The 25,633-nt window shown below is 38.3% G+C and overlaps 1 protein-coding gene and 1 non-coding gene across 3 annotated transcripts; both read left to right on the top strand.

The window, feature by feature from the left end:
• Positions 1–267: 267 nt before the first annotated feature.
• SRSF12 (serine and arginine rich splicing factor 12) lies at positions 268–18,937 on the top strand. Of its 2 annotated transcripts, XM_087865315.1 has the most exons (5): positions 268–448; positions 8,651–8,774; positions 10,090–10,201; positions 10,349–10,490; positions 15,608–18,937. In XM_087865315.1, exons 1-5 carry the CDS (start codon positions 384–386, stop codon positions 15,975–15,977), a joined length of 813 nt encoding a protein of 270 aa, XP_087721441.1. In that variant the 5' UTR covers positions 268–383; the 3' UTR covers positions 15,978–18,937. The 2 variants fall into 2 exon arrangements, with proteins under 2 accessions (XP_087721441.1, XP_045663032.1); XM_045807076.2 differs by lacking the exons at positions 268–448; positions 8,651–8,774 and adding an exon at positions 8,950–9,229.
• Positions 13,725–13,842, top strand: LOC123798616 (U5 spliceosomal RNA). The gene has a single exon (XR_006781379.1). It is a non-coding gene; the product is annotated as a U5 spliceosomal RNA (small nuclear RNA).
• Positions 18,938–25,633: the final 6,696 nt, after the last annotated feature.

Genomic DNA, 25,633 nt, shown 5'->3' with positions numbered 1-25,633 from the left:
AGATCCCCTCGATCTGCGGGACGCCGCTCGGTCCTCTCCCCGAATCTCTTCGGAACCCGGGACTCCCGCGCAGCCCCCTTCCTGGATCCCCGCGGACCCCGGCACCGCCCCCTCCTCGGTCCGCCTGGATTTTCCGGACCCCGCGCCGCCCCTTCCCCCGATCCCCTTGGCTCGGGCCCCGCCCCCACGCGGTCCGCACGGACCGGCTCGCGCCGCGCAGCGCCCCCCCGCCCCCGCTCCCGCCTCTGCGGCTGCGCGCTCGTGGGGCCGAGGCCGAGGGGAGGGGGTCGCGCCGGGGGCTGGCTGAGCTGCTGTGGCGGCAGCGAGAAACGGAGCGAGCCCGGCGGCCGCGGGCAGGCCCGGAGGCAACGGAGGAAGCGGTTATGTCGCGCTACACGAGGCCCCCCAACACCTCCCTGTTCGTCAGGAACGTCGCGGACGCCACCAGGTGAGCGGCGGCGGCCGCCGCAGGTTGGCGCGCGGGGGAGGGGTGGGGGTAACGGCAGCGTCGCCGAGCCCCATGTTGGCCCGGCGGCTGTGCCCGGCGCCTCTCCGCCCGCCGGCCCGTGCTTTCCGCGGAGGCGTCCTTCCCGGGGGTGGTGCGAGCCCTCGCGCGGCTCGGGGCGGGGGCGGGACTGGCTCCTCCGCCCCGGCGCGGCGCACACCCGCGGCAGGGCCCGGCGCCCGGGGGATCGGTGCCCATCCCCTGCTCGAGCACCGGCGGCGCGCAGGCTGCTGCTCTCCCGGTAGCCAAGGTCCCTCCGTGGCCCTGACCGAGTGTTTTCGCTTGGCCCCTTTGTCGCCGTGCCCCGTTAAAGCTGCGCGTCCTGCGTCCTAGATGAAGAAGAATTGGGGCTGGTGAGAAGGTATAAAATAATGCGTACCTTGGGCCTTACAATTTCAGTTCCTTCAGTCTAGTCTACTTACAGGGGATGCCGGTGAGATTTTATTTGTTACACAATACAAAGGATGGCTTCAGTGAATGAGATTTAGATGTTTTTTCTATAAACTTCAGAGTACAATATAAACACCCATGATAACGGTTTGAATAGACTTCCCTGGTCAAGTGTGATGCTCTCAGTACACACATTCTTCTCCCCGCCTTGAGAATTTTTGTCTATATAGTGCTTAAACATAAGTATTAAGGAATGACTGCTTCATAAAGCGCTTTCTCCCTTAATAGGCGCCAGAGGGAATGACGGAGAGTGGGATAGGGGCATTAAGAGACGTTTCCATTTCACTGGGCTTACTTAATTTACTCCCTGCTCAACCCTTTTAGGTATGCAGTATTATCTTTATTGTACATAAGGAAAAGCTGAAGCTCAGAGTTTTAATGATTTAACCTGGGTCTGCATGGCTACAAATATGCTGGAGCCCTTGACTCCAGAGCCATATGGAGTAATCATAATTTACCTTAGAAGAGTAAATGTTAAATACTTTTTTATTTGATCCCTATTATTATGTACGTCACAGTTACACACTGTGAGTTAATATGCTTAATTAACATCTAAAAGATGCCTGTGTTTATACTTCTCCCCTCCACCTCCTCTTAACCTAATTATCAATACATTACATAAAAAACAAGCAAAATTAATCATTTGGGAAGGGTAAAAAAAAAAATTGCCACAGTTAAACAGACTACTTGAATGCTAAATAAGCATCGAGCCTCTCCAGTGTCTACAAAAAAAAAAAAAAAAAAGAGGCTTCCAATTCTAATGGCCAGCCAGCCAGGGTAATATGAATGAGTGAAGTTGTCAGGTTATAAGGCACAGTAGGATGGTGTGGGCTGTAGGAAATAGAAAGGAACAGGTGCCATCTAAAGGGGACAGCAGCTGGTACTAGTAGCTCCAGCTAATAACTACCATGTAGACATTTGGACTTGTTGCCACATCATCCTAATTTTCTAAAGAAGTCAGAAAACTGTGTGTGTGTGTAAACTGTGTTTTAAAATGTTGGCATTTATTAAGTTGAATCATATGAGATTCCCACTTTTGTAGATTTAAAAACTGTAAAATATTGGCAGTTTCATGTTTCAGCACACCTTAAAAATTTTTTAAACATTCTGCTGGCCAAATAAAACACATCAGCAGGTGACACATGATCTCTGATCTAGATAATCACCATGAGTAATCAAGACTGAAAACTGAGATTTGTTGATTTCCTTTTACAATTTTTTTTCACCACTCTTTAGCACTGCCACTGGGGGCAATCATCTAGGTTTGTATTAATGGAATAGTAATTGCTGACATTTGTTGAGTATTCACCGTGTGCTAAGCACTGTACTAAACACCTTGTATATATTATCTTACTAAATTTTCACAATAACCCTGTAATGTATATTCTTCGTTAATCCCATTTTACAGATTAGAAACTGAGGCTTAGAGAAATTAAGTTTCTTTTTTTTTAAGATTTTACTTGAGAGATAGCGACAGAGATAGAGAGCATGAGCTGAGAGAAGAGGGAGAAGCAGGCTCTCCGCTGAGCAGGAACCTGAGGCAGGACCCTGGGATCATGACCTGAGCTGAAGGCAGAGGCTTAACCGACTTGAGCCACCCAGGTGCCCCTAGAAATTAAGTATCTTACCTAAAATTGCACAGCTACTGAGTAGTTTTGTGAAGGTAGAATCATTACAGGTAACCTGTATTAAAAACTTTTTTGGTGGTGCCCGGGTGGCTCAGTCGGTTAGGTGTCTGCCTTGGCTCAGGCCACGATCTCAGGGTCCTGGGATCAAGTCCCGCGTTGGGCTTCCTGATAAGCAGGGAGCCTGCGGCTCCCCCTGCTTATACTCTTGTACACACGCACTTGCTGGCATGTGCACTGTTAAATAAATAAATAAAATCTTTAAAAATAAAAGCTTTTTTTATACGAGGTGGCATGCAGTGTAAGTTAACTAGCAATATGGCAACTGGACACTTTAAATTAGCTTTTAACAGTACGTTTATAAAGAAAATCATTGGGATAAATGTTAAACGGCATAAAATTATCTATATGGTGTGATTTCAATTATACTAATAAATGAAGAAAGGAAAAACTATAGAAAATGAGCCTGGAAAGAAATCCATTTGAGTGGTTTCTTTTTCCTGTTTTCAAATTTTATTTAATAAAATGTTAGTCTTATAACAAAGCCAAATTTTATTTAAAATGTTTCTTTGTAGTATCACTTTAATATATGCCATAAAGCAACAAGACATTAAAAGATATTATGGCTTAGCATAAAATTTGTTAGGAATGAAATTGAGTACAAGAACCAAAGAAAGATTTAAAAATTTTTAAAGGGGCGCCTGGCTGGTTCAGTTGGTGGAGCGTGCAACTCTTGATCTTGGGGTTGTAGGTTAGAGCCCCACGTTGGTTGTAGAGATTACTTAAAAAAATAAATTCAATCTTGAAAAAAAACACATTTCGTGATGTTATAATTGTATTATTTTTCTTTTCACTGGTGAAGCAAGATCTCGATCAGAAAGAATACTTTAGTATCTTTGTTTTTTACCCTGTAGGAGAGTAATTTTTTTAAATGTCAGATATAGTTTTCTAATGGAACAAAGTAATGTCCAAATCCCAAATATAACATTCCCATTTTGATGCATAATAATCATGTCAGTTTTGGAGCAGCCATCAGATGCCCTCTTTTGGACATAGTAGTATTTTTTGGTTACAGTGTATGTAAGGCTATATTGATATTGATGGTGGTATAGAAAAAGCATTAAACAGAATTCAGCAAGATTCATGAGAAAAAGTGTCAGCAAATTACGAATAGAAGGGAACTTCCCCAGTCCAATAAATGGCATGTACAAAGCCTATAGCTAACAAGATACTTAATGGTAAAAACTGAATGCTTTCCACCTAAAATCAGAACAAGCTTCTGATTTTAGGTGGAAAGCATTCAGTTTTTACCATTAAGTATTAAATAAATTATCTATCTATCTTTTCAAAAATAAGCCAGTGATGCCCACTCACAGAACCTCAGTTCATCATTTTGTTGCAGGTCCTAACCAGTGTAACAAGGCAAGAAAAATAAATAAGAGACATAATAATAGTAAAGATAGAAGCAAAACTTGCCCCTATTCTTAGGTGACATGTTTACATAAAACTACAGTAACTAATGAGTTTTAGTAAATTGTTAGATACAAGATGAACTTATGAAAAATCTATATATTAGCAGCAAACAATTGAAAATAATGAATTTTAAAACAATTTCATTTGCGTTAGTATCAAAAAGCAGACTTGGCAATAAGTTTAAGAACAACAACAACAAAAAACATGTAATAAAAACCTTTGCACTAAAAACTACAATGCAGTGCCAAGAGAAATTAAAGAAGACCGCATAAATTGATAGATATACCATGTTCTTGGACTGGAAGACAAAATATTAAATCAGTTTTCTCCCAAATTGATTGTATTATAGATTCAAGGCATTCCTGATCAAAGGCTGTTTAAAAAACAGAAACTGGGGGTGCCTGGCTGGCTCAGAAGAGCGTGTGACTCCTGATCTTGGGGTCCTGAGCTTGAGCCCCACATTGGGGCTTTATTTAAAAAAATAAACTTTGAGGGGCGCCTGGGTGGCGCAGTCGTTAAGCCTCTGCCTTCGGCTCAGGGTGTGATCCCAGCGTTCTGGGATCGAGCCCCACATCAGGCTCCTCCGCTGGGAGCCTGCTTCTTCCTCTCCCACTCCCCCTGCTTGTGTTCCCTCTCTCGCTGGCTGTCTCTGTCAAATAAATAAATAAAATCTTAAAAAAAAAAAAAAAAACTTTGAAAAAACAAAACAAATAAAACAGAAATTGACAAGTTAATTCTAAAATACATTAATATACAAAGAATCTAGAATAGCCTAAATAATCTAGAAAAAGATCACTGAAGGTGGAAGACTTATACTACCTGACATAAGACTTACTAAAAATATACTAATCAAGACAGTGTGAAATTGGCCTAAGTATAGACAAATCAATAAAACAGAATAGAGTCCATAAATAATCCACACATACAGAGGCAAATGATTTTTGATGAAGGTACCAAAGCAGTCCAGTGGAGAAAGGAAAATCTTTTCAACAAATGGTGCTGCAACAACTAGATTATTCATACTGGAAAAAAATGAACCACAGCCTCTACCTCACATCATAATTTGAGCTGGATCATCAGTTGAAATGGAAAAGATAACAACATAAAGCTTTTTGAAGAAAACATAGTATATCTTCATGACGTGGGGATATGCAAAAATTTCTTACAGGACAAAGAAAGCAATACCATAAAAGAAAAAAGAGTATTGATAAAGTAGATTTCTCTAAAATTAAAATTTCTGTTCATTAAAAAATACCATTAAGAAAATAGGCAAGCTACAGATGAGAAAATATTCACAAAACATATACACAGGGATGCCTGGGTGGCTCAGTTGGTTAAGCGTCTGCCTTTGGCTCAGGTCATGATCCCAAGAGTCCTGGGATCGAGCCCACATCAGGCTGCCTGCTCAGCTCATATATGCTAGCTCAGTCTCAGTAGAGCCTGTGATCTTGATCTTAAGGTTTTGAGTTCAAGCTCCATGTTGTGTGTAGAGATTACTTAAAAAATAAAATCTTAAAAAATATTACAAAGTTATGCAGAGGAATGATGAATACTGATGATTGTTTCTAAGGTAGAAGAATATAAATGTAAACGTCTCATTTCTAAAAAAAACAATTACTGATAAAGATGACAAGTATTGAGATACAATAAATTTTTTTTCCAAAAAAACAATTACTGAAAAAGATGACAAGTAATGAGATACAATAAATACAATAAATAAATAAAGTTGGTAGATACATAGGTGTTTGTTTTATGCTCTATTTTCTGAATGTCAAAATAGATGACACCAAAAATACAAAAATGAGGACAAAACAACAGCTAACAGGTGTAGGAGTGGTAACAGTGAATGGGAGCCAGCTCTCTTAAGAAGTTTGGCTCCTTCATACTCCCATCATCTTTGTCTTCTGGGATTCCAAACCTCCATGACACACATTGTTCCAACTTCCTTTTATACTATCTAGGATCCTTTTCCTATCAGCCACTCACATTTGGTTGATGGAATTAATTGTCTCAGAAAATATGCATTTGAACTCTAGCTTTGCTGCTGGCTCTGTGCCCCTCTGGGCAAGGTAAATTCTCTTAGTCTCAGTCTCCTTGACTATTAAATGGGTAACGGTAATATCATATGGTAACTCAATATTTTGAGTGCCTACTTTGTGTCAAACAACCATGCTAGGTACACTGGTAAAGATACCCATTTTAAAAGTGATCCTCAACACTGATTCTCAGAATTGCCTGTGAAACCCTTAAAAAAATTAAACCTAACTGAGGCCCACCATGGGAAGCACTAATTGGGTCCAGGGTTAATGCATCAGGCTGGAGTACCTGTTTCTATAACATTTCCTTCACAAATGATTCCAATATTCAGGAATGGTTGAGAGTCATTACTCTCTTGTCCATGTTCTGTGGTAGCAGGAATTGTTTCCCTTGTTCTCCATCACATCCCTAGAGTCTGCTCATAGTAGGTGCTCAATAAGTGTTTGTTGAATGAATAAATGAAAGAAAAAGACATTGTCACTACCCTCTAAATGTAATAGTTTCAGGGAAGGCAGACAATTAAATGTTTTATAGTAATTATTAAATAAAAATATAAAGTATATTATGTCAACTGCACTGTCTGGTGTATAGTGGACATTTAATCATAGTCAAATTCACATCTCTAGCTTTATTTTTTTTAAGATTATTTATTTGTCAGAGAGAGAGTGTACAAGCAGGGGGAGCAGCAGGCAGAGGGAGAAGTAGAGCCTGATGCGGGACTTGATCCCAGGACCCTGGGACGGTGACCTGAGCCAGAGGCGATGCTTAACCGACTGAGCCACCCAGGCGCCCCTCACATCTCTAACTTTAATCACTGACTTCTAGTCTGGAGAAGAAAATGAAATTAATTTGTATAATCGTAATTTTCTGTTGTTTACAGGACTCTTATTAAAAATTTTATTTTTTAAGTAATCTCTGTACCCAACATAGGGTTTGAACTTAGAACCCAGAGATCAAGAGTTGCATGCTCTGCCTGCTGAACCAGCCAGATGCCCCTGTCTGTAGAACTCTTATGGACGTGCTGCCATCACCTCAAATCCGACATTTCTTTTGCCTCCTCCCTCTTCAGCCTGTCTTTTCCAGCTGTCTGATTTTTGTCACTGACACCATCTTTCTTCCATTTGCCCAAGCTAGCAGCTTTGCAGTCATCTTTGAGTCTTCTTTCTGCACCGTATGTTTCTGAAGTATTCTTACTTCGGAAGGGCCATGTTTTGTGCTCATAACTTGGTGTTGAACCTCTAAGATCTCCATGAGGCAGTAGCGTGTAGTGGTTAAGAACACAGACTAGTGTCAGGTTGTGGGAGTTTGATTCCAGTTCTGTCGTTTGCTGGCTTGGTGACCTTAGGTGAATTCATCTGTCTGTGCCCTCATCTGTAAACAACCATAGGGTTGTTGTGAGAATTAAGCGGTCTTAAGGTGAACAGTGGCCCGATGATAAATGCATGTAATTGTCAGCTATAAATGCTGAGTGTTTTGTCTCTTGAGTTAGATTGTTGCTCCATGAGGACAAGTATGCTTCATATTCCTTTGGTGTCCCCTCTTTACTACCTATCACATATAGTAGGAGGTTTACAAATATTCATCAGATTTAAAAATACAGTAGTTATTTTGCTTTATGTTTAAAAGCAAAACATCCATTTTTCTTTAAAGCCTGGGAAATAATTTTAGGACTTCTTTAGAATCTAATTCTTGTGATCTGAAAACAAAATTAACATAAACATGAAATTATAGTGAGGCAAATGAATGTGTTCTTAATGAAATAGGATTAATAGTTACAACTATTTATATTGACAATTAAAATATGTTGTAATAGAAAAAACTTTTTTTTTCCAAGACTTTATTTATTTATTTGACAGAGATAGCCAGCAAGAGAGGGAACACAAGCAGGGGGAGTGGGAGAGGAAGAAGCAGGCTCCCAGCGGAGGAGCCTGATGTGGGGCTTGATCCCATAACGCCGGGATCACGCACGCCCTGAGCCGAAGGCAGACGTTTAACTACTGAGCCACCCAGGCGCCCCTAGAAAAAACTTTCAAAGCTGGATAATAACTTTCCTGGGTCATTGTTTCCCCAGTCTGATTAAGCATAATAACCATCTGGAGTGCTTATAAAAATACAGATTTCCAGGGGTACCTGGGTGGCTCAGTCGTTAAGCATCTGCCTTCGGCTCAGGGCGTGATCCCAGGGTCCTGGGATCGAACCCCGCATCGGGCTCCCTGCTCTGCTGGGAGCCTGCTTCTTCCTCTCCCACTCCCCCTGCCTGTGTTCCCTCTCTCGCTGGCTGTCTCTCTTTCTCTGTCAAATAAATAAATGAAATCTTTAAAAAAAAAATACAGATTTCCAGCCCCTAATCCAGATCTTTTAAATCAGAACCTCCAAAAGTGAGGCCTGAGGATTTTTCTTTTTTCCTCCTTTCTAAACCCTGGGTGATTCTTACGACAATATTAGATAATGCTAGTCTAGATAATATACTTTGTTTTGAAGGTTTCAACTGGATTTCCATAGGCAAAATATTTTAATCTAGATATTCATATTTCTTTGCCTTATTTCTAAAACACTTCAGGCCTGAGGACTTGCGCCGTGAGTTTGGTCGATATGGCCCTATAGTAGACGTTTACATTCCACTTGACTTCTACACCCGCCGCCCAAGAGGATTTGCTTATGTTCAATATCCTTTGTTTTACTCTGTGCATGTGAATGTACTGTCCGCGTGTGCAGACACGCACATGTATTCAGGAGCGCATGTTACATGAGATTAATATGGCCTAATTAAATGTGTTTATTTCTTTACCTCAGAAAATCTAAAGCAGTCCACAGTAGCTGGCAAGCGCCCCCCAGTTTGAACCAACCTGTTAGCTAGAATCCAAGCATAAACCGAGCAGGCGAGAAAAAAGACACCTAAAGTTCAAGCATCAAGGAGTAAAGAGGGAGGGTGGACACAGATATAAAGACCTGGAAGAGGGGAAGTCTTTATCAAGCAAAAGACAAAGCCAACACCAGGTTGAGACTTCGGCTTTCCTACATTTATTCAAAGTTCCAGAGTCAAAGCCAAGTCTGATTTTGTTGGTTCTTCGCTCTTATAAAGTCCATCTTGCAAGCCTTAAAGAGTAAAGGTCAAGGTTCAAGATCAAGTGACGTTGAGGTAATTGCCAAAGTCTCATTTTATATTGCATTTCTTGAGCTTTTTCTGTTTTCTATTTAAAAAATATTAAACCAGTGAACAACCTCCTGAAAGACAGCTACTTAGTCATTTTATATAGTTTATTTCCATTTTAGTTAGGTTTAATATATGATTTATGTAGATAAGGAAGTTTAGTGGGATATTACAAACTAGTATATTCCAGATGTTCACCTATTGATTTGTGTTTCTTTTAGAATTATATCCCAAGTAATAAGAACATAAAAGTATTTTAAAGTAATAGGTTCAAAAGTAAATATGATTATTTTTAAACGTATAATGTTTTAGGTCACATGTGTTTATGCAGTTTTGTTTATAAGAAGTTAATTTCTCCTAAACATCATAATTAAAACACCTTTTAGTGAAAGAGTAATTGTAATTTTAGAATAAAGGCTTTTGCATGCTGATTTTTTCAGTGAAAAATCTTAAAGAAGGGAGTGAGTCCTATACAGTTTATTTTTTAATACTAGTCAGGGTTGGACTTAACTTTTTTCTCATAACCTGTTTCACATTATAAATGCGTACTGCAACTACACTAATGTGTACATTAAAAGTATAGTTACGTGTTTGTTTCTGTTCTTCCGAATTTTAGATCGATTCTTCTGAATCATAAGGGGGCATTTGTTTTCATAATAAAAGTGAAATTCTTTTTGATTTTATATATATATATATAGGATTTTACATATATATTTATATATATATATGTAGGAGATGTAAGTTTAATACTTGGAGTTGTTTTTCCTATTAATTTCATGTCACATGTAAATAATTCTTTAAAAATAACATCTTTGCTTGGTATCTGACGTTCAAAGTATCCTTAACAGCTAGTCATGTTTGAAGATGTTCGTGATGCTGAGGACGCACTTTATAACCTCAACAGAAAATGGGTATGTGGCCGTCAGATTGAAATACAGTTTGCACAAGGTGATCGAAAAAGTAAGTGTGACTAAACACTAGTTCTTAATTATTCAGCAGAATGAGTTTTAGCTATGACAGTTGTTTTTTCCAAATTCTTTCAGAAAATAATACTATTAAAATAGCTGATACTGAGGTTTTCAGGTAATAAATTATTTCATATTCTAGCACCAGGCCAAATGAAATCAAAAGAACGTCACCCTTGTTCTCCAAGTGATCATAGGAGATCAAGAAGCCCCAGCCAAAGGAGAACTCGAAGTAGAAGTTCTTCATGGGGAAGAAATAGGAGACGGTCTGATAGCCTCAAAGAGTAAGTACAAAATGCAAGAGCATTGAAAACTTAATTTTCTACTTTTTCTGGAGGATATTTTAAAGAGTTTTCAAAAACAGGCCACGAGAATAATTTTATTTAATATACATAAAGATCAACTTTTGTTAGAAAGATACACTCTTAGGGCACCTGGGTGGCTCAGTCGGTTAAGTGTCTGACTCTTGATTTTGGCTCAGGTCATGATCTCAGGGTTGGGAGATCAAGCCCTGCATACCGCTCCACGCTGAGTGTGGAGTGTGCTTAAAATTCTCTCTTCCCTTCTTCCCCTTCCCCCTCTACCTCCCATCGCCCCCCCCCTCTTTAAAAAAAACAAAAAAAGATCTGCTCTTCTCTATTTGAAATGTATTGTTACTCGGGTTTATTGGATCCCTTCCAGTGTTTCTATTTCATGACAGACTTAACTTTAAACCTTTTTAATAGAAAAATAATAGGTGCTGAAGAAAAAAACATTTTAAAATGTTCACTTTGACAAACAAAATGAGGAATTTTATTTTATTTTTAAAGATTTTATTTATTTCTTTGACACAGAGAGAGAGAGAGGGCGCGCACGCGCGTAAGCAGGGGGAGTGGCAGGCAGAGGGAGAGGGAGAAGCAGGCTTCCGGCTGAGCAAAGAGCCCTACTCAGGTCTCGATCCCAGGACCCTGGGATCATGATCTGAGCCCAAGGCAGACACTTAACAGACAAAGCCACCCAGGTGCCCCGGGGAATTTTAAATAAATAAAATTTTCCTAACTGAATGCAATAATTAAAAATCTTAAGTTCTGATGATTAAAAACTGTAAGAAATATAATCACTTGTGAAAGGAGATTGAACCTAAAATTAATGTAAATCAGTATATTTATAAAAGGTAAGTTATTTTCAAAAATAAATTCTAAGTATGGTATTATAAGAAGAAGACATGAAAATAATCAGTTTTTCAGAAAAAGATATTTGCAGGTTATCTATTTTGTTAGCCAGGAGTTTGTTTCTGTTAGAGTAATAGTAAATCACAATGGAAATTAATCATTTGGTGAAGCTATTTAAATAATAACTGAAATTGTACCAGCATGCCTAAATTCTTAAATAATTGTACTATTTATTTTGAGTTTTAATGCTATATTTTTTTCATAGGCATGTAGAATTTAAAGGTAAATTCTGTCCTTGCAGCACCTGGGTGGCTCAGTCGGTTAAGCGTCTGCTTTCAGCTCAGGTCATGATCCCAGGGTCCTGGAATTGAGCCCTGTATCAGGCTCCCTCTCAGCAGGGAGTCTGCTTCTCCATCTCCTCCTGCTCATGCTCTCTCTCTCTTTCTCTCTAATAAATAAATAAATACATAAATAAATACAATCTTTAAAAAAAAAAAAAAGGTAAATTCTGTTCTTAAAGATCAGCACTGGGGCTCCTGGCTGGCTCAGTTGGTGGAGCATGCCGTTCTTGATCTTGGGGTCATGAGTTCGAGCCCCACGTTAGGTGTAGTTTACTTAAAAAAAAAAAGAATGATCAGCATTTATACTAATACTCTCTTTCTGTGAGTAATACGCTTAGCTGGGGAAAAACAAAATATGTCAATTGTCCCAAATCATCATGGAGTATCAGGAATAGAACAGACCACATCTTGTAAGAAAATAGTGTTTGCTTTGTACGCATTATTAAGATCATTGCTTAACCTCCCTGACCTCAGTTTTTTCATTTATAAAATTGTATTATAGAGAATGCAGATCTTACCTAGCTCTTGTTATATTCATAAGGATAGATTTTGTGTCTACATATGTGTGTGTATGTAAATGAAGCAGAATTTGTATAAGCCTAACATATACGATAAGTAATATGGTATACGTATTATCTTAGACTAAAAAGAGGTCTCTTATTTTGTTTTTAGCGGATATGGATTAAAAAGACAAACTAGTTTGTAGCTATCCACTGGATTATGATGAACTGTGAGGGGCAAGGACTTCTGTCTTACTCATGCTTATATCCCCAGCACTTAGCAGCAGTCCCTAGCTCATGTTAGGTATTCCATAAGTTTTCGTTGAATTCATACTTCAATGAACGTACATTTTCCTGAAAAATTGCCCCTCAGCCTTCTTTAGTCCAAATATAACATCCCCCCCTTTTTTTTTTTTCTATGTTGGATTTTTTTTCTGAAGGACAATTTTCCCATTTGGCTTTCTTTTTTTTCTTTTTCTTTCTTTCTTTTTTTTTTTTTAAGATTTTATTCATTTGAGGCAGAGGGATACAGAGAGAGAGTATGAGCAGAGGGAGAGACAGAAGCAGACTCCCCACTGAGCCAGGAGCCAAACATGGGGCTCGATTCCAGGACCCCGGGATCACAACGCAAGCTGTAGGTGCCCCCCATTTGGCTTTCTACAAGAAGAATGAAATTAATAATTTCTTTTTTTCCTGAAGAGAGGGATAGAGAAGGTAGAAGAGAGAGAGGGAGAATCTTATGTAGGCTCCACACTCATTACGGAGCCCAACATGGGGCTCGATCTTAACCACCCTGAGACCATGACCTGAGCCTAAATCCAGAGTCGGATGCTTAAACGACTGAGCCATCCAGGTGCCCTGAAATTTAGTAATTTCTAAAAGGCTGTGCTTTTACTCCAGTGTATATTCTCGATCAATATATTTATATTGTCCAGTGTTCTTTATTCCTTCCTGTAATTCCATGCTTCTGAGATTATTTTATTTCAGCCTAAAGAATTTTTAGTATTTCTTACAGTACAGGTCTGCTAGCAATGAATTCTTTCAGCATATCTTCATCTTATATTCACTTTTGAAGGATTTTTTTGACTGGGGATAGAATTCTGGGTTGTCAGGGACTTTTTGTATGTATGTATGTATGTACGTATGTAATCTCTACACCCAATATGGGGCTTGAACTCACGACACTGAGATCAAGAGTCTCGTGTTTTACTGACTGAGCAAACCAGGCACCCCTTTTCCCCCTCTTTTAAAAATAATAATACTCTAGGGGCACCTGAGTGGCTCAGTCGTTAAGCGTCTTCCTTCATCTCAGGGCGTGATTCCAGGGTCCTGGGATCCAGCCCCACATCAGGCTCCTCCGCTGGGAGCCTGCTCCTTCCTCTCCCACTCCCCCTGCCTGTGTTCCCTCTCTCACTGGCTGTCTCTGTCACATAAATAAATAAAATTTCTAAAAAAATTATATTGTTTCTTGATATTTATAGTCAGCTGACGGTCTTAATGTTGCTCCTTTGAAGGTAATGTGTCTTATACTCTGGTTTCTCTTAAAATCATATAAATCTTTCACCTTTTACTAAAAGATTTCCATGGAGAGGAACAACTCTGGGTCTTAAACCCAATTTTTCGAGGCCTTGTTTTAACAGGGCTGTTAAAAAATAATAATAATAATTAAATAAAGGTAATGTGTCTTATTCTCCAGGGTTTACTGAGCTGCTTGAAATTGTGAGGATACCTTTCATTAATTTGGGAAAATTCTAGGTCATTATCTCTTTAAATACTGCTTCTGTGTCATTCAACTTTTCTTTTTGACTGTGACTATGTACTGCATAACTCTTATGCTCTGTTCTAGATTTCTTAAAAATTCCTTTTCTTTCCTTGTTTCAGTATATATGTTTTTCTAATAATCTTTTACAGTTCAGTTCACTTTTTCTTCTGCTGTGTCTAGATTGCTGTTAAATTGATCTAATGACTTAAATTTCAGAAATATATTTTCAGTTCTAAAATGTCCATTTGTTTTTTTCTATAGATTCCAGTATTCTCTTGAACTTCTCTATTTTTAAATGTTTTGCGTGTCTTTTCTTCTTACCTGCTTGAACATACTAGTCATAGTAATTTTTAAAAATTCCTATCTGAATAATGCCAATATCCATATTACTTTGGGTCTGGTTTTTTTGTCTTTTATTTCCTTAGCTTTTAGTAATTTTTATCTATTTTTCACATACCTCATACTTTCTTTATTGAATGTTGGACTTTGTTGATGAAAACTTACACGACTCTGGATGATATCCTCCAAAGAAGGTTGTTTTCTTCTAGCAGGAGGAGTATTGGCAGATGGCGTCGGTCCTGCCAAGGCTTGGTCTGAGGCATTGTTAAGGCTGATTTACTTCAGCTTCACGCTTACTCTTAGGGCGTGGTCCTTACCTATGGGATGTGGCCCTTCTGGGTTCTTAGCTGAAAGCCTGGGTTGTTACTCAGGGTTCCGTGACCTTTTGGGAGTTTGAACTCCAGCCTCTCTCCCCAGCACTGTGTGTCTGATAGAATTTCAGCTTAATTCTCGAATCCTCCAACTGCTATTTTTGCTGACTTCTTGGAGTCTCATCCTGTGCGTGCACAGCTTAAAAGATGGCCAGTGACTTGAAGAGAATTTATAGGCAAATTTTAGATTTTTTTTGTCTGCCATTCCCTCATCGCTGAGATTTTGCGTCTTCGGTCCCAACCATTTTGGTAAATCTGAATCCTAATTTGTGTCTTCACCTTAGTCAAATAGCCATTTCGTGGTTGGGTTCAGTTTCCCCCTGCCAGCATTTGGAAAATGGTCTTACTTAAAAGAGCCATGGCTTGTAACCCCTCAAGTTCTCCTGGGGTTGGTTATTCTCCAGTGCCTTTAAATAGTTGTTTTATAATGTCGTTTAGCTTCTTTATATAGCTTTTGCCATGGGAAGATTAGTCTAATACATGTTGTTCTATCACGGCAGGATTCAGAAGTCCTGCATCTAGGTTTTGTGTGTGTGTTTTTATAAGCATTATTTGACAAACTTTAAATAATTACTCTCTCTCCCTTTCTTTAATCTTTTTTTTTTTTTCCTTTCAGATTTTCGTACCTCTTGGGAGTTGTGTAACCCAGATCAAACATGCAGGGCCTTTTTCAGAACTGATCCATATCATAAGATAAATCGAGCAAAGCAAAAAATGTTTGGTCATAGATTCTAGTATAACATATATTACAAACTTGTTACTTATGTTTGAACTAAAAGCATGCAAAATAAAATTAAAATAGTTTCTTTTAGATTATCCAGGAAAAACATAGCTAATAGTATATAAAGTGTATAAATTCCTGAAATTGCTGTTTCTTAACCTTTCATTAAATGTTTTTGTGTGAAATATATACTCTTAACATTATGAATATTTGCAGGTCTCGACACAGGCGATTTTCTTCTAGCCAGTCTAAATCTCGCTCCAAATCACTACCAAGGCGGTCTGCCTCAGCAAGGCAGTCGAGAACTCCAAGAAGGAATTCTGGTTCTAGGGGACGGTCAAGGTCCAAGTCCTTACCAAAAAGGTCTAAGTCAACAGGAAAATCACAATCAAGTTCACCTCAAAAGCAGACTAGCTCAGGAACAAAATCAAAACCACACGGAAGACATTCTGACTCCATCGCAAGATCCCCTTGTAAATCTCCCAAGGGGTTTACCAATTCGGAAGCTAAAGCACAAACAGCAAAGCACTCTCATTTTCGATCACATTCCAGATCTCGGAGTTATCGTCATAAAAACAGCTGGTGAAGAGCCACAGAAGAGCGCTACATGGTCTTGAATGTGTTATTAAACCTCTCACTCTATTAAATAAAATTCTTCAAGGCTTATAGAAAATGTGAGTTACTTTGGGCATGTGCAACAAATAAAATCTCTAGCTTTGGGTTAATAAAGACTTGGTCTCAGTTTAAAGGGCCCATACCACAAATTATGATGTGTCTGATGTTGCCATTTTATGGACCGTTTTTTGTTTACATTGTGGCAGAAGGATACTTTTCAAAGGAAATGGGTAAAATGGAACTAATGTAGAATATTCTACCTGGATATTAAGTATTAGTAATATTAGTGATACCTTTACAAAGTATTTTTTACTTTAAAGCACTTTTACTTTCATGTAAAAAGTAATTATGACTGTATAATTCCATAGGGCAGACTTAAACTACTTGACACCTTATGTCTCTCTTGTATCTTCTGTTTAAACTTGGGCTAATTCCTAGCGGATATTAGTTCACATTACAAAATTCTGACATTCCGAAAAGTAGAATTTATATAGAGATCAAGCATTCAAAAGATACATTCTCTCCTGAGCTCAGAAAAGCTTTTATTTTCACTGTGTGGAACAGTATACATAAGTTGACATTAAGTTGCATCCTGTACAATGTTCATTCACTTCAGAAATATCAAAACGTTTTAAAAATACTGAATTTTGAATGATTGGAGACTAAAAATTATGTGCGGCACTCATAATCCAAAAATACTCCCATTAGGCCTTATACATTTGAAGAGTGGTGCGTTTTGTATAAAAATCACAGTTTATAACATTATTTCTACACACCTACTTTTCATCTACTGCTTAATTTTTTCTTTTTTGTGGAGTTCCAGCTCAAGAGTTTAAATTGTATAGAATAAGTCCTATTATTTTTCAAAGTGTTTAGTATCTTGTATTAAGGAATTCAGGACTGCATCCTCAATAAGCTTCGTGGTATTCAGATTTACTTCACACTGCCCGTCAGTTTTATAAACCAAATAACCTTATTGATATTGCTTTTGTAGTTGTTAAAACAATTTCTTTAAAAATGTGTTTGTAGTTTACGTTTTTCAGAGGGTTTTGGTAGTATTTGTGGTAAAATGGTTTTGCATATGATTATTATAGGGGATATATTTATAGAGTTCTACTTGTGTACTTTGTCGAAGTATATTGAAAATTAAAAGTTCTCAGCCCATATAGTTGATATTTGTAACTAGAGTGCTTAAGAGAAAAATCTGTCTTATATTTTTGGCATATAGGAGCCAGTGTTGCTTCTATTTTTTTTAAATACAAATTCCACGTTTCTTTGCATTTTAGACCCTATGTAAGAAACAACTTTACAAAATAATTTATATGCTGGTAATATTTGGACAAGTACCATAAATTCATGTAAACTGTACAGTACTTTCTGAATACATTTTACTTAATCATAATAGCAAAATTTATTTCAAAACTACAATGCTTTGAAGTGTTCAGCTGTAATAAGGTTTAGTCATAAAATTATGTGGCATTGTTGAAAATCTAAAGGACAGTCCAAAGAAAGAACAGACAAATATTAATAGTAATGTTTTATATTTTCTAAATAAATGTTTGGGTTTATCCACACATATATGCATTAATTTGAAGTACTAAGTAGGAATTGATTATAGTGTCTATACTTTGCATTTGATTATATCTTAGTCAAAAGTTAATACGGCGGTGTTTCTGAAGATGCTTATCCTTTGATTTAGCTCTGATTTGGTTTTCCATCGTAATCTTTAGGCTGCGTAGGAGGGTAGTATTTGATTTGATGGAAAAACTGGAATGATAATAGTTCAAACTTTTTTGAGTATTTACTTGGCACTGCTCTATAAGGTTTACGTTATTCATGCATCATCACAACAGCTGTAGGAGATAAACACCACTGCAGATACGAAAAGTGAGATGGCAGAGAGGTTCGGTGATACCCACAAAGTCACACACTGTTAGACTTGGGAGTGGGCAGTGGCTGGGCTCCAGACAGCCCCTCCCTGACTGTTGTGCTTTTTGGAAGAGAAATCTTTGACAGATATATGCTAAACTAAGGTAATGTTTAGAGGGAAAGGAGAAAATAGAATTAGGAAAATAAATGATTTTAAGCTTTCAGTGTAAATGGGTTCTGTGACTAAGTGGAAATTGACAATTGTGCTGGTTCCTTGAGAAATTGTCTTCTGGGTATATCTCTATTCTAGAATTCACTTTTGTTATAGAATTGTTTCTTGGACCATTTAGGAGAGGATACTTAGGATAAGACTGTTAATAAATAAAGCAAATGTTTTACACATCTGTGACCATTTCCTTTAAAGATAATATATTTACTCAGCTACTTCCCAAGTTTAGTGTAGGAGAACTACCTGTCTACATTTGTTCAGGATCAGAGAGTAACTTAATGTGAAAGAAAATAAAAATGGCCACTACAACTGTTTGTTTTCTTTCTCCCCATGAATAATACACAATTCCTGGGGGCACGTGGGTGGCTCAGTCAGTTAAGCATCTGTCTTCAGCTCAGGTCATGAGGGTCCTGGGATTGAGTCCCACATAGGGCTTGCTGCTCAGGGGGGAGTCTGCTTCCTCTGCTTCTTCCCCTCCACTCCACCTCCTGGCTTGTGTTCTCTCTCTTGCTCACTCTCAAATAAATACAATCTTTAAAAAAAAAAAAATTCTGTATAGCAGCTGATACTTGGAGCTGCAAACAGTGGAATATACCAAATTTTTTATTTGAAGCCTAGGATTTCGTGTTGCACTGGGCTAGCTTATTTTTAAATGAAAAGAACTAATTTTGGGGCACCTGGGTGGCTCAATCGGTGCAGTGTCTGCCTTCAGCTCAGTTTATGGTCTTAGGGTCCTGGGATCGGGTCCTGCATCAGGCTCTGTGCTCAGCAGGGAGTCTATTTTCTCCCTCTCCCTGTGCTGCTCCTCCCCATTTGTGCTCTCTCTCTCTCTCTCAAATAAATAAATCTTAAAAAAAATTAATTTCAGGACTTTATATATTATTTGTAGTGTTTACTTGAGATACAGCTGTTTATTACAAGTAAGAATGTCTGCCTTTATTCTCATCCCATTGCAAGAGGCAAAATTAATAAAAATTTGAAGAAGTATTTAGAAATACGTTTACAATTCCTCTAAACTATATTAAAATTGTAATTTCTTAGAATTAAACATTAAAATCTGTTTTTCAGACAGGGTGGTAGAATATTTGGAGTATTTGTATGTAGATAAATACGTGCTACTTAGGGGCACTTGACTGGCTCAGTTGGTAGAGCATGTGACTCTGAATCTTGGGGTGGTGAGTTTCAAGTCCCATGTTGAGGGTAGAGGGTAGAGTTTACTTAGGAAAAACACACACACGGTACTTAGTATGGTCTGGTGCAGAGATGTTAGTTGGCATCATGTAACCAACACTTTAGGTCTAGGTCCTGTAGAGTTTCAAACAAGTCCATGACTTGCAAGAGTTTAAGGACCAGTGTGGTTCAGTGAGACATGGGTTTTGAGTCAGAACTTCATCTCTGTTTGACTAGAAACATTGTCAAGTCTTAAATGAGGATTATGCACCTTAGCATCTGAATCCCTCCCTTGATGAATAGAGTATTTAGGATCCTATCATGAACTCTGGCACTGGTTTCTACGGTCAATTTAGGCCTTCTAGAAAATGTATGTCTTGGATACCTTTAAAAAGATGTTTATAAAATTAAGCAAACATAAACATAATTGAGTCAAGAAGCTTTTTTGGAAATGTACTCTCTGATGTGTTAGACGTAACACTCGACTCAACTTCTCAAGTTAATAAAACAATGACACCATATTATGTGAAAGATTGGAATAAAAAATATGGACTATTATACCCCATCAGTAGCATTTTCTCCCCAAAATTGTCACGTTTTTATTCTTTTGGGGGAAAAGGCTATATGAATCTTATATTCTAGGAAAATACTGCAACTCTGAACTTACGAAGATAAATAGTATCAACTTGTGGAGGTACTTGGGTGCTAAGTAGATTGATGGTTACTGTTTTTTAAAAGGTGATTTTGGGGCACTTGGGTGGCTCCGTCAGTTAAGCAGCTACCTTTGGCTCAGGTCATGATCCCAGGGTCCTGGGATTGATGCCCACATCGGGCTCCTTGTTCAGCAGAGAGTCTGCTGCTCCCTCTGCCTGCTGCTCCCTCTGCTTGTGCTCTCCCTCTCTGACAAAATCTTAAAAATAAATAAAAGTAGGTGATTTTTGCCAACTTTGGGGCGCCTGAGTGGCTCAGTCAGTTAAGCATCTACCTTCAGCTCAGGTCATGATCTTGGGATGGAGCCCTGGGTCAGGCTCCCTCCTCAGTGGAGGGCCTGCTTTGCCCTCGCCCTCTGCTCCCTGCACCGCCCCCCCCCCCCCGCCATGCTTTCCATCTCAAACAAAATCTTTAAAAAAAAAAGGTCTATGGTTCATAGAATTCAAAACACCATATTCAACCTACATGTTTATAGTAAATAGATTACAAATTAAAATCAAGATTATCTTACCCAATTTCTTTCATAACACTGACAAAAAATTTAAAGGGTCAGTCTCTTCTGATGAGAGAATGCCTAGCCAGTAATTAGTACTTAGTCATAGAAATGGACTGATTGCATGTTCATTACTGTTTGATCTTATGTGTAGGATGAGTAGTTTCTCAGAAAAAGTGTAATTGAAACACAAAGCAAAATGACTACCTCTCTAGTTCCTAATTCTATGAACTTAACGCCTAAGTACTATACACTTTTTAGAAAGAGCTTCATGGAGAGTGAGGAAAACCAGAATTCTTTGCTACGACCACCTGTTTTCTAAAGAAATGACTACATTCTAGGTTTCTTAGCTTATCCTAATTAGAGACTTAAAATGCTGTTCAGTTGATTTTAGATTCAAGAAAAATCTCAGTATAAAATAGTCTTCCAAGGGTACCTGGGTGGCTCAGTCAGTTAAGTGTCCAACTCTTGATTTCGGTTCAGGTCGTGGTGTATCAGGGTCCTGGGATCAAGCCCCAAGTTGGGCTCTCTCCCTCTCTCCCTGCATCCCTCCCCTGCCCATGTGGGCTCTCCCTAAATCAATCAATCAATCAATCAATCAATCAATCAAATCTTAAGTCTTCCAAGCACCAAGTGATAGCCTATTTCTTTTAATAGTAAATTAAGTAAATAAATTGTAATAACTTTTAAGGGGGATTAAGAATCACTCCTGTTACATTGGTGAGGCAGGTAGTATCTGCTTTGTGAAAATAATACTTCACAACTTGAGAAAAGTATTCTGTTGAAGACTTTTTCAAAATTGACGTAAGCTATACAACTGGTCAGACTTTCCTGGGAAATCTTATTTTAAAAATAAGAAGAAATGGTATTTAAGTTTACTTTAACGCATTGTGAAATATTTATACGATTTCATAAGAATCTTACAGAAAAACATCGATATTCATCATTGACAGTAAACCTTCACATTTTGACCTTAAAATATTAAATGTAGCTGAATTAAAAATACTAATGTTCTAGTTTTGTTAAGATATTCCTTATAATTTTTAATGGATATATGAAGTCGAACCATTTTTGGTATTTTCTACTTTGTAATTCCCTCCTCTTAGCATTGAATCTACTAAACAAGGGTTAAAAAAAAACAAAAACATGATGGATGAAAAATTTTTATTCTAAAATATCTCATATGAAAAGCACTTTATACAGAGGTCTGACCCGCCTGTCAATAATCAAATATAACTCTTTAAGAGGTTTTGTTGACCATATTCTGTCCACCCTATTTTGACTAAAAGGTTATGGTTTTTATATGATTTATGTCTAGCATGGAAAGTGGAACTACATCTTTTAAGGATTAATTTTAAACACTTTTAGCTTTCCATTAGCACCGCTGGTATTAATTCAGCATTAAAGGCTTTAAAGAGTAGGAGCCAACCAAGAGTTAAGAGTTTTACACCCCCAGCCCTCCTACTCCCTAATCATTTCAGTGCTAACCAGCCCTTCAGCCATCCCCTTTCTTCTCTTCTGGGAGTCATACATACACATTTCCTTCCACGGCTTGAAGTTCAAGTTGTTCCACTTTAGATAATTTAACTTTTCTCTCAAACCATGGGCAGCTATTATAAATACCCTTCAGAATCTTTGTAAGTTTCCATCTACCTCTTTATCCTCCCTAATTAAAGCTTCTTCAAGCATTAACATTTATGTCAACATTAATATTAAATGTTGATTGTCACATTTCCCAAATAAGCCAATGCTTAAATACATTTTCCTCTCCCTAATCTTCCAGTTCTTATTTACAATGGCTTTGGTGTTTCAGTCTTTAACTAGAGTTGTTCTATTAGAAGTGTGATAACCAACTAACAGACTACTTGAAAGTGCAAAGGAAAATATTCAGGAGATTTACATTTTACAACCTCAAAAGATAATTTGTGTTGTATGCTACATGTAAGCTTTTAGAATTATTGGCATGTACTCCACTTACATCTAATGTTGGAGTGAGCTAGTAAAACAACTTTAATCTTCCCAAATTCTATTAACATTTTGTTACGAAACTCTAGTAAAAAAAAAAAAATTTACAGTGAACACCCATATACCCACTACCTAAATTCTACAATTAACAGTAAATTATACTCACTTTATCACATATATATCCGTATATTTTCCAATTATTTTGAATTTAACAATAAAATTTCGAAAACTGGGTGTTTGTAAGTAGGGTATTCCAATTAGCTAGAGTCATCAGAAAATCTTAGTTGAATAACTTTCCTGAACCTAATTCTCTTTTTCTTTTGAAATTTAGGTTCTGGTCTCAAGCATCAGATTAAAGGAACTTAATAGACACTGATGATTAAGGAGTATACAGTGAGTAGGACCCTTGGAAAGCTAATGGAAAAGGGCAATGTGATCTTTGATATTAACCCTTTCACTCTAAAATTTGAGAGCAATAAATGCCAGGTCACTTAAAGAGTAAGGGTAATTCCAACCGTTGACAGCCTTTATTTCACAGCAGGACGATCCCCAATATTGTAGATCTCCAAGGTTTGGTTTTGTTTTGTTTTTTTAAGACTGTTTATTTGTCAGAGAGCGCACAAGCAGGGAGAGCGGCAGGCAGAGGGAGAGGGAAAAGCAGGTTCCCCGCAGAGCAGGGAGCCTGACGCAGGGGCTCAATATCAGGACCCCACGGTCGTGACCTGAGCCGAAGGCAGACGCCCAACCAGCTGAGCCACCCAGGCGCCCCTCCACGGTTTTGATAGAAAGACCCAAAGCTCTCTATGATTTGATGTTCCTAAGTACAGTATAGTAATAATCTTCCTATTTAAAGATCTTCCTGTTAGAAGGCAATTTTGAGTTCAATTTAAATCAAACATTTGCATGTTGGAAATAATCAAAAGTCGTCAAAATGTCTTTCTACCTGCCATCCCCTCCTCAAGATTCCTGACTGCCAAGAACACATTTGTAATTTGGTTTTGACAACTAATCAGGTTAATCTCTAATTTTAGCAAAAAGGAACTCTCTGTCATGATTTAGGAGTAGCTATGTATACCTGACCAGCTTTGGAGGCATTTCATTGGTATCTATTATCTTTACAACCAGATATAAAATACCACATATTTTCTGCCACTTTATGTATTAGGAAAAATTACTTTTCTCAATCCTTTCTTATACATGAAAGTTATTTGTGAATTACTAGAGAAACGCAGTGTTTTCACCATTAGCGCTCATCAGTACCTTTTACGCCCTTACACGTGCACAGAACGTGATCTAGCCGGACGGAGCTTGAAGAGAGCGCGCAGCCTCCTGTGGCAGACGGCGCGTGACTTTCTACGGAGGGTGCTTCTGCCAGTCCTCCCGTTTGTTCTTTCTACCATTACTCAATTCAGAGACTGTAATCAGTGCCTCATCATCTATGATAAACTTTTCTCTAACGGAAAGAACTTTAAATTTGTGTCACCGATTCTACACTGAGGGAACATTACTATAAACCCGGCTTTAGAAAATGAATTCTAAGATCTCAGCAATGAACCCTCAGTAAATGCAACACCTTTTATAAACCTTCAGGTGTAATTCTATTTCGGGGTATAGCACAAGTTTAAGTTTGACAAATACAATTCCTGGGTGTTAGGAACATTACTTATACATTTCAGCATATTTAATTTAGAATTCCAAGATAACTGCAAGGGATATGAAAAGTAACTTAATCTGAAAACGGTCAGAGATTAATTCAAAACAATCTGATTTAAAGAAAAGGGGTTTAGTTGAAGCACAAAATAGATGATCCCTAACCCTTAGGAAAAATAAATAAATAAATAAATAAATAAATAAATAAATAAATAAATAAATAAATAAAACCAAACTCTACCCCATACCTTCAGAGAATCCTATCTAAAACTTTCAAGAAAGTTTCTTTCAAAGGTTAAATTTTTATGTGTTGATAAATAGCATTCTATAAAATGTACTCTCAAATTTCCTAATTTAAAAACTAGTTTCTGAATTACACATGATTTGTATTTACACACTCCTGCCATCTCATCTCACAACACAGACATCCTCTTTCCAGTTGCAAACTTGTATTTTGGGGTTTTTGAAAGATTTGTGGATTCAGGAGAAAAGGAAATACAAGAGAACAACTATGAGGAGTTAACTCAGAGATCAGGCGCTCAGCAAGGCGGGCGTGTGATTTTAAAATGCATTTAGTTCAGCAATGTCTTTCAAAAGCTTAAATATATATGGGAGGAAGATGAGACGATCAGCCTTTCCACACGCAAGTGTTAAGTACGCGTGTTTGATTCCCTTTGATACCTGAAGCAGGTACCAACTGCATAGAGGGCATGGGAACTGGGGAGACTTCCAACCTCTAAATAAAGGATAGTGTGTTCAGCAACATAATGGAGGGTCATTAGGAGACGGGAGACGCACGGGAAGAGAAACAGAAGTATAAAACGCTGGGGGCACCCTGGCTCGGTCAGTAGAGCATGCAAGTCTTGATCTTGGGGTCGTGAGTGTTCAGTCTCACAACGTGGGTAGAGATTACTTTTTTAAAAAGTTACAAAATGTGAGTTTTACCTAGGTTGAAATCTTGAACGAACAAAAAGGAAATATATTTTATTCCTCCCTTCCCCAAATAGGGCCCCTGCTATCGGAATGCAGAACTTGAATTGGAACGGTCTCCTAACATAGACTTTCACAGGTAGGTAGAGAACCAACCCCCACTTAACAGTTTCAGAGGAAGTAACTTTTTTTAAAAAAAGATTTATTTGAGAGAAGTGAGCGAGCGTGCAGGAGTGGAAGGGGCAGAGGGAGAGGGCGAGAGAACCTCCAGCAGGCTCCGCACAGCGCTGAGCCCGGACTGGGGCACGAGAAGGAGCTGGATCTCACGACCCTGAGATCACGAGCCGCGCGAAGCCGAGAGTCCGTGCTGAACTGACCATGCCACCCAGGTGCCTCCAGAGGAAATACTTTTAAATCCGACTACTAATTTACAGTCACAGGTGAAGTTTAGAGTCCACAGCAGGCAGAAGGGATGAGGTCAAGAGCACTGGTAAAGGTTTTCAGCCTTGTGAGAGAAAGAGGCTGCATGAAGACGAAGTATTTCAGTTCCATTTTCGTGTTGCAGTTAGCGCTTCTGTGCACTATTGCCCAAACCGTGCTTCTGGGTCTC

Source organism: Ursus americanus, chromosome 11 (genome assembly GCF_024610735.1).
Source record: "Ursus americanus isolate L20-20 chromosome 11, mUrsAme1.1.p, whole genome shotgun sequence".
Taxonomy (NCBI): domain Eukaryota; kingdom Metazoa; phylum Chordata; class Mammalia; order Carnivora; family Ursidae; genus Ursus; species Ursus americanus.
The sequence above is the reverse complement of the archived record's forward strand: the minus strand, read 5'-3'. Positions and strand labels throughout refer to the sequence as shown.

Bases quoted from the DNA above. Each gene is read 5' to 3' on its own strand.
- SRSF12 (XM_087865315.1), top strand. From the start codon at position 384: ATGTCGCGCTACACGAGGCCCCCCAACACCTCCCTGTTCGTCAGGAAC. The intron at 449-8,650 runs GTGAGCGGCGGC...AAAACACTTCAG, and splicing joins AACGTCGCGGACGCCACCAG to GCCTGAGGACTTGCGCCGTG. The intron at 8,775-10,089 runs GTGCATGTGAAT...TATCCTTAACAG, and splicing joins AATATCCTTTGTTTTACTCT to CTAGTCATGTTTGAAGATGT.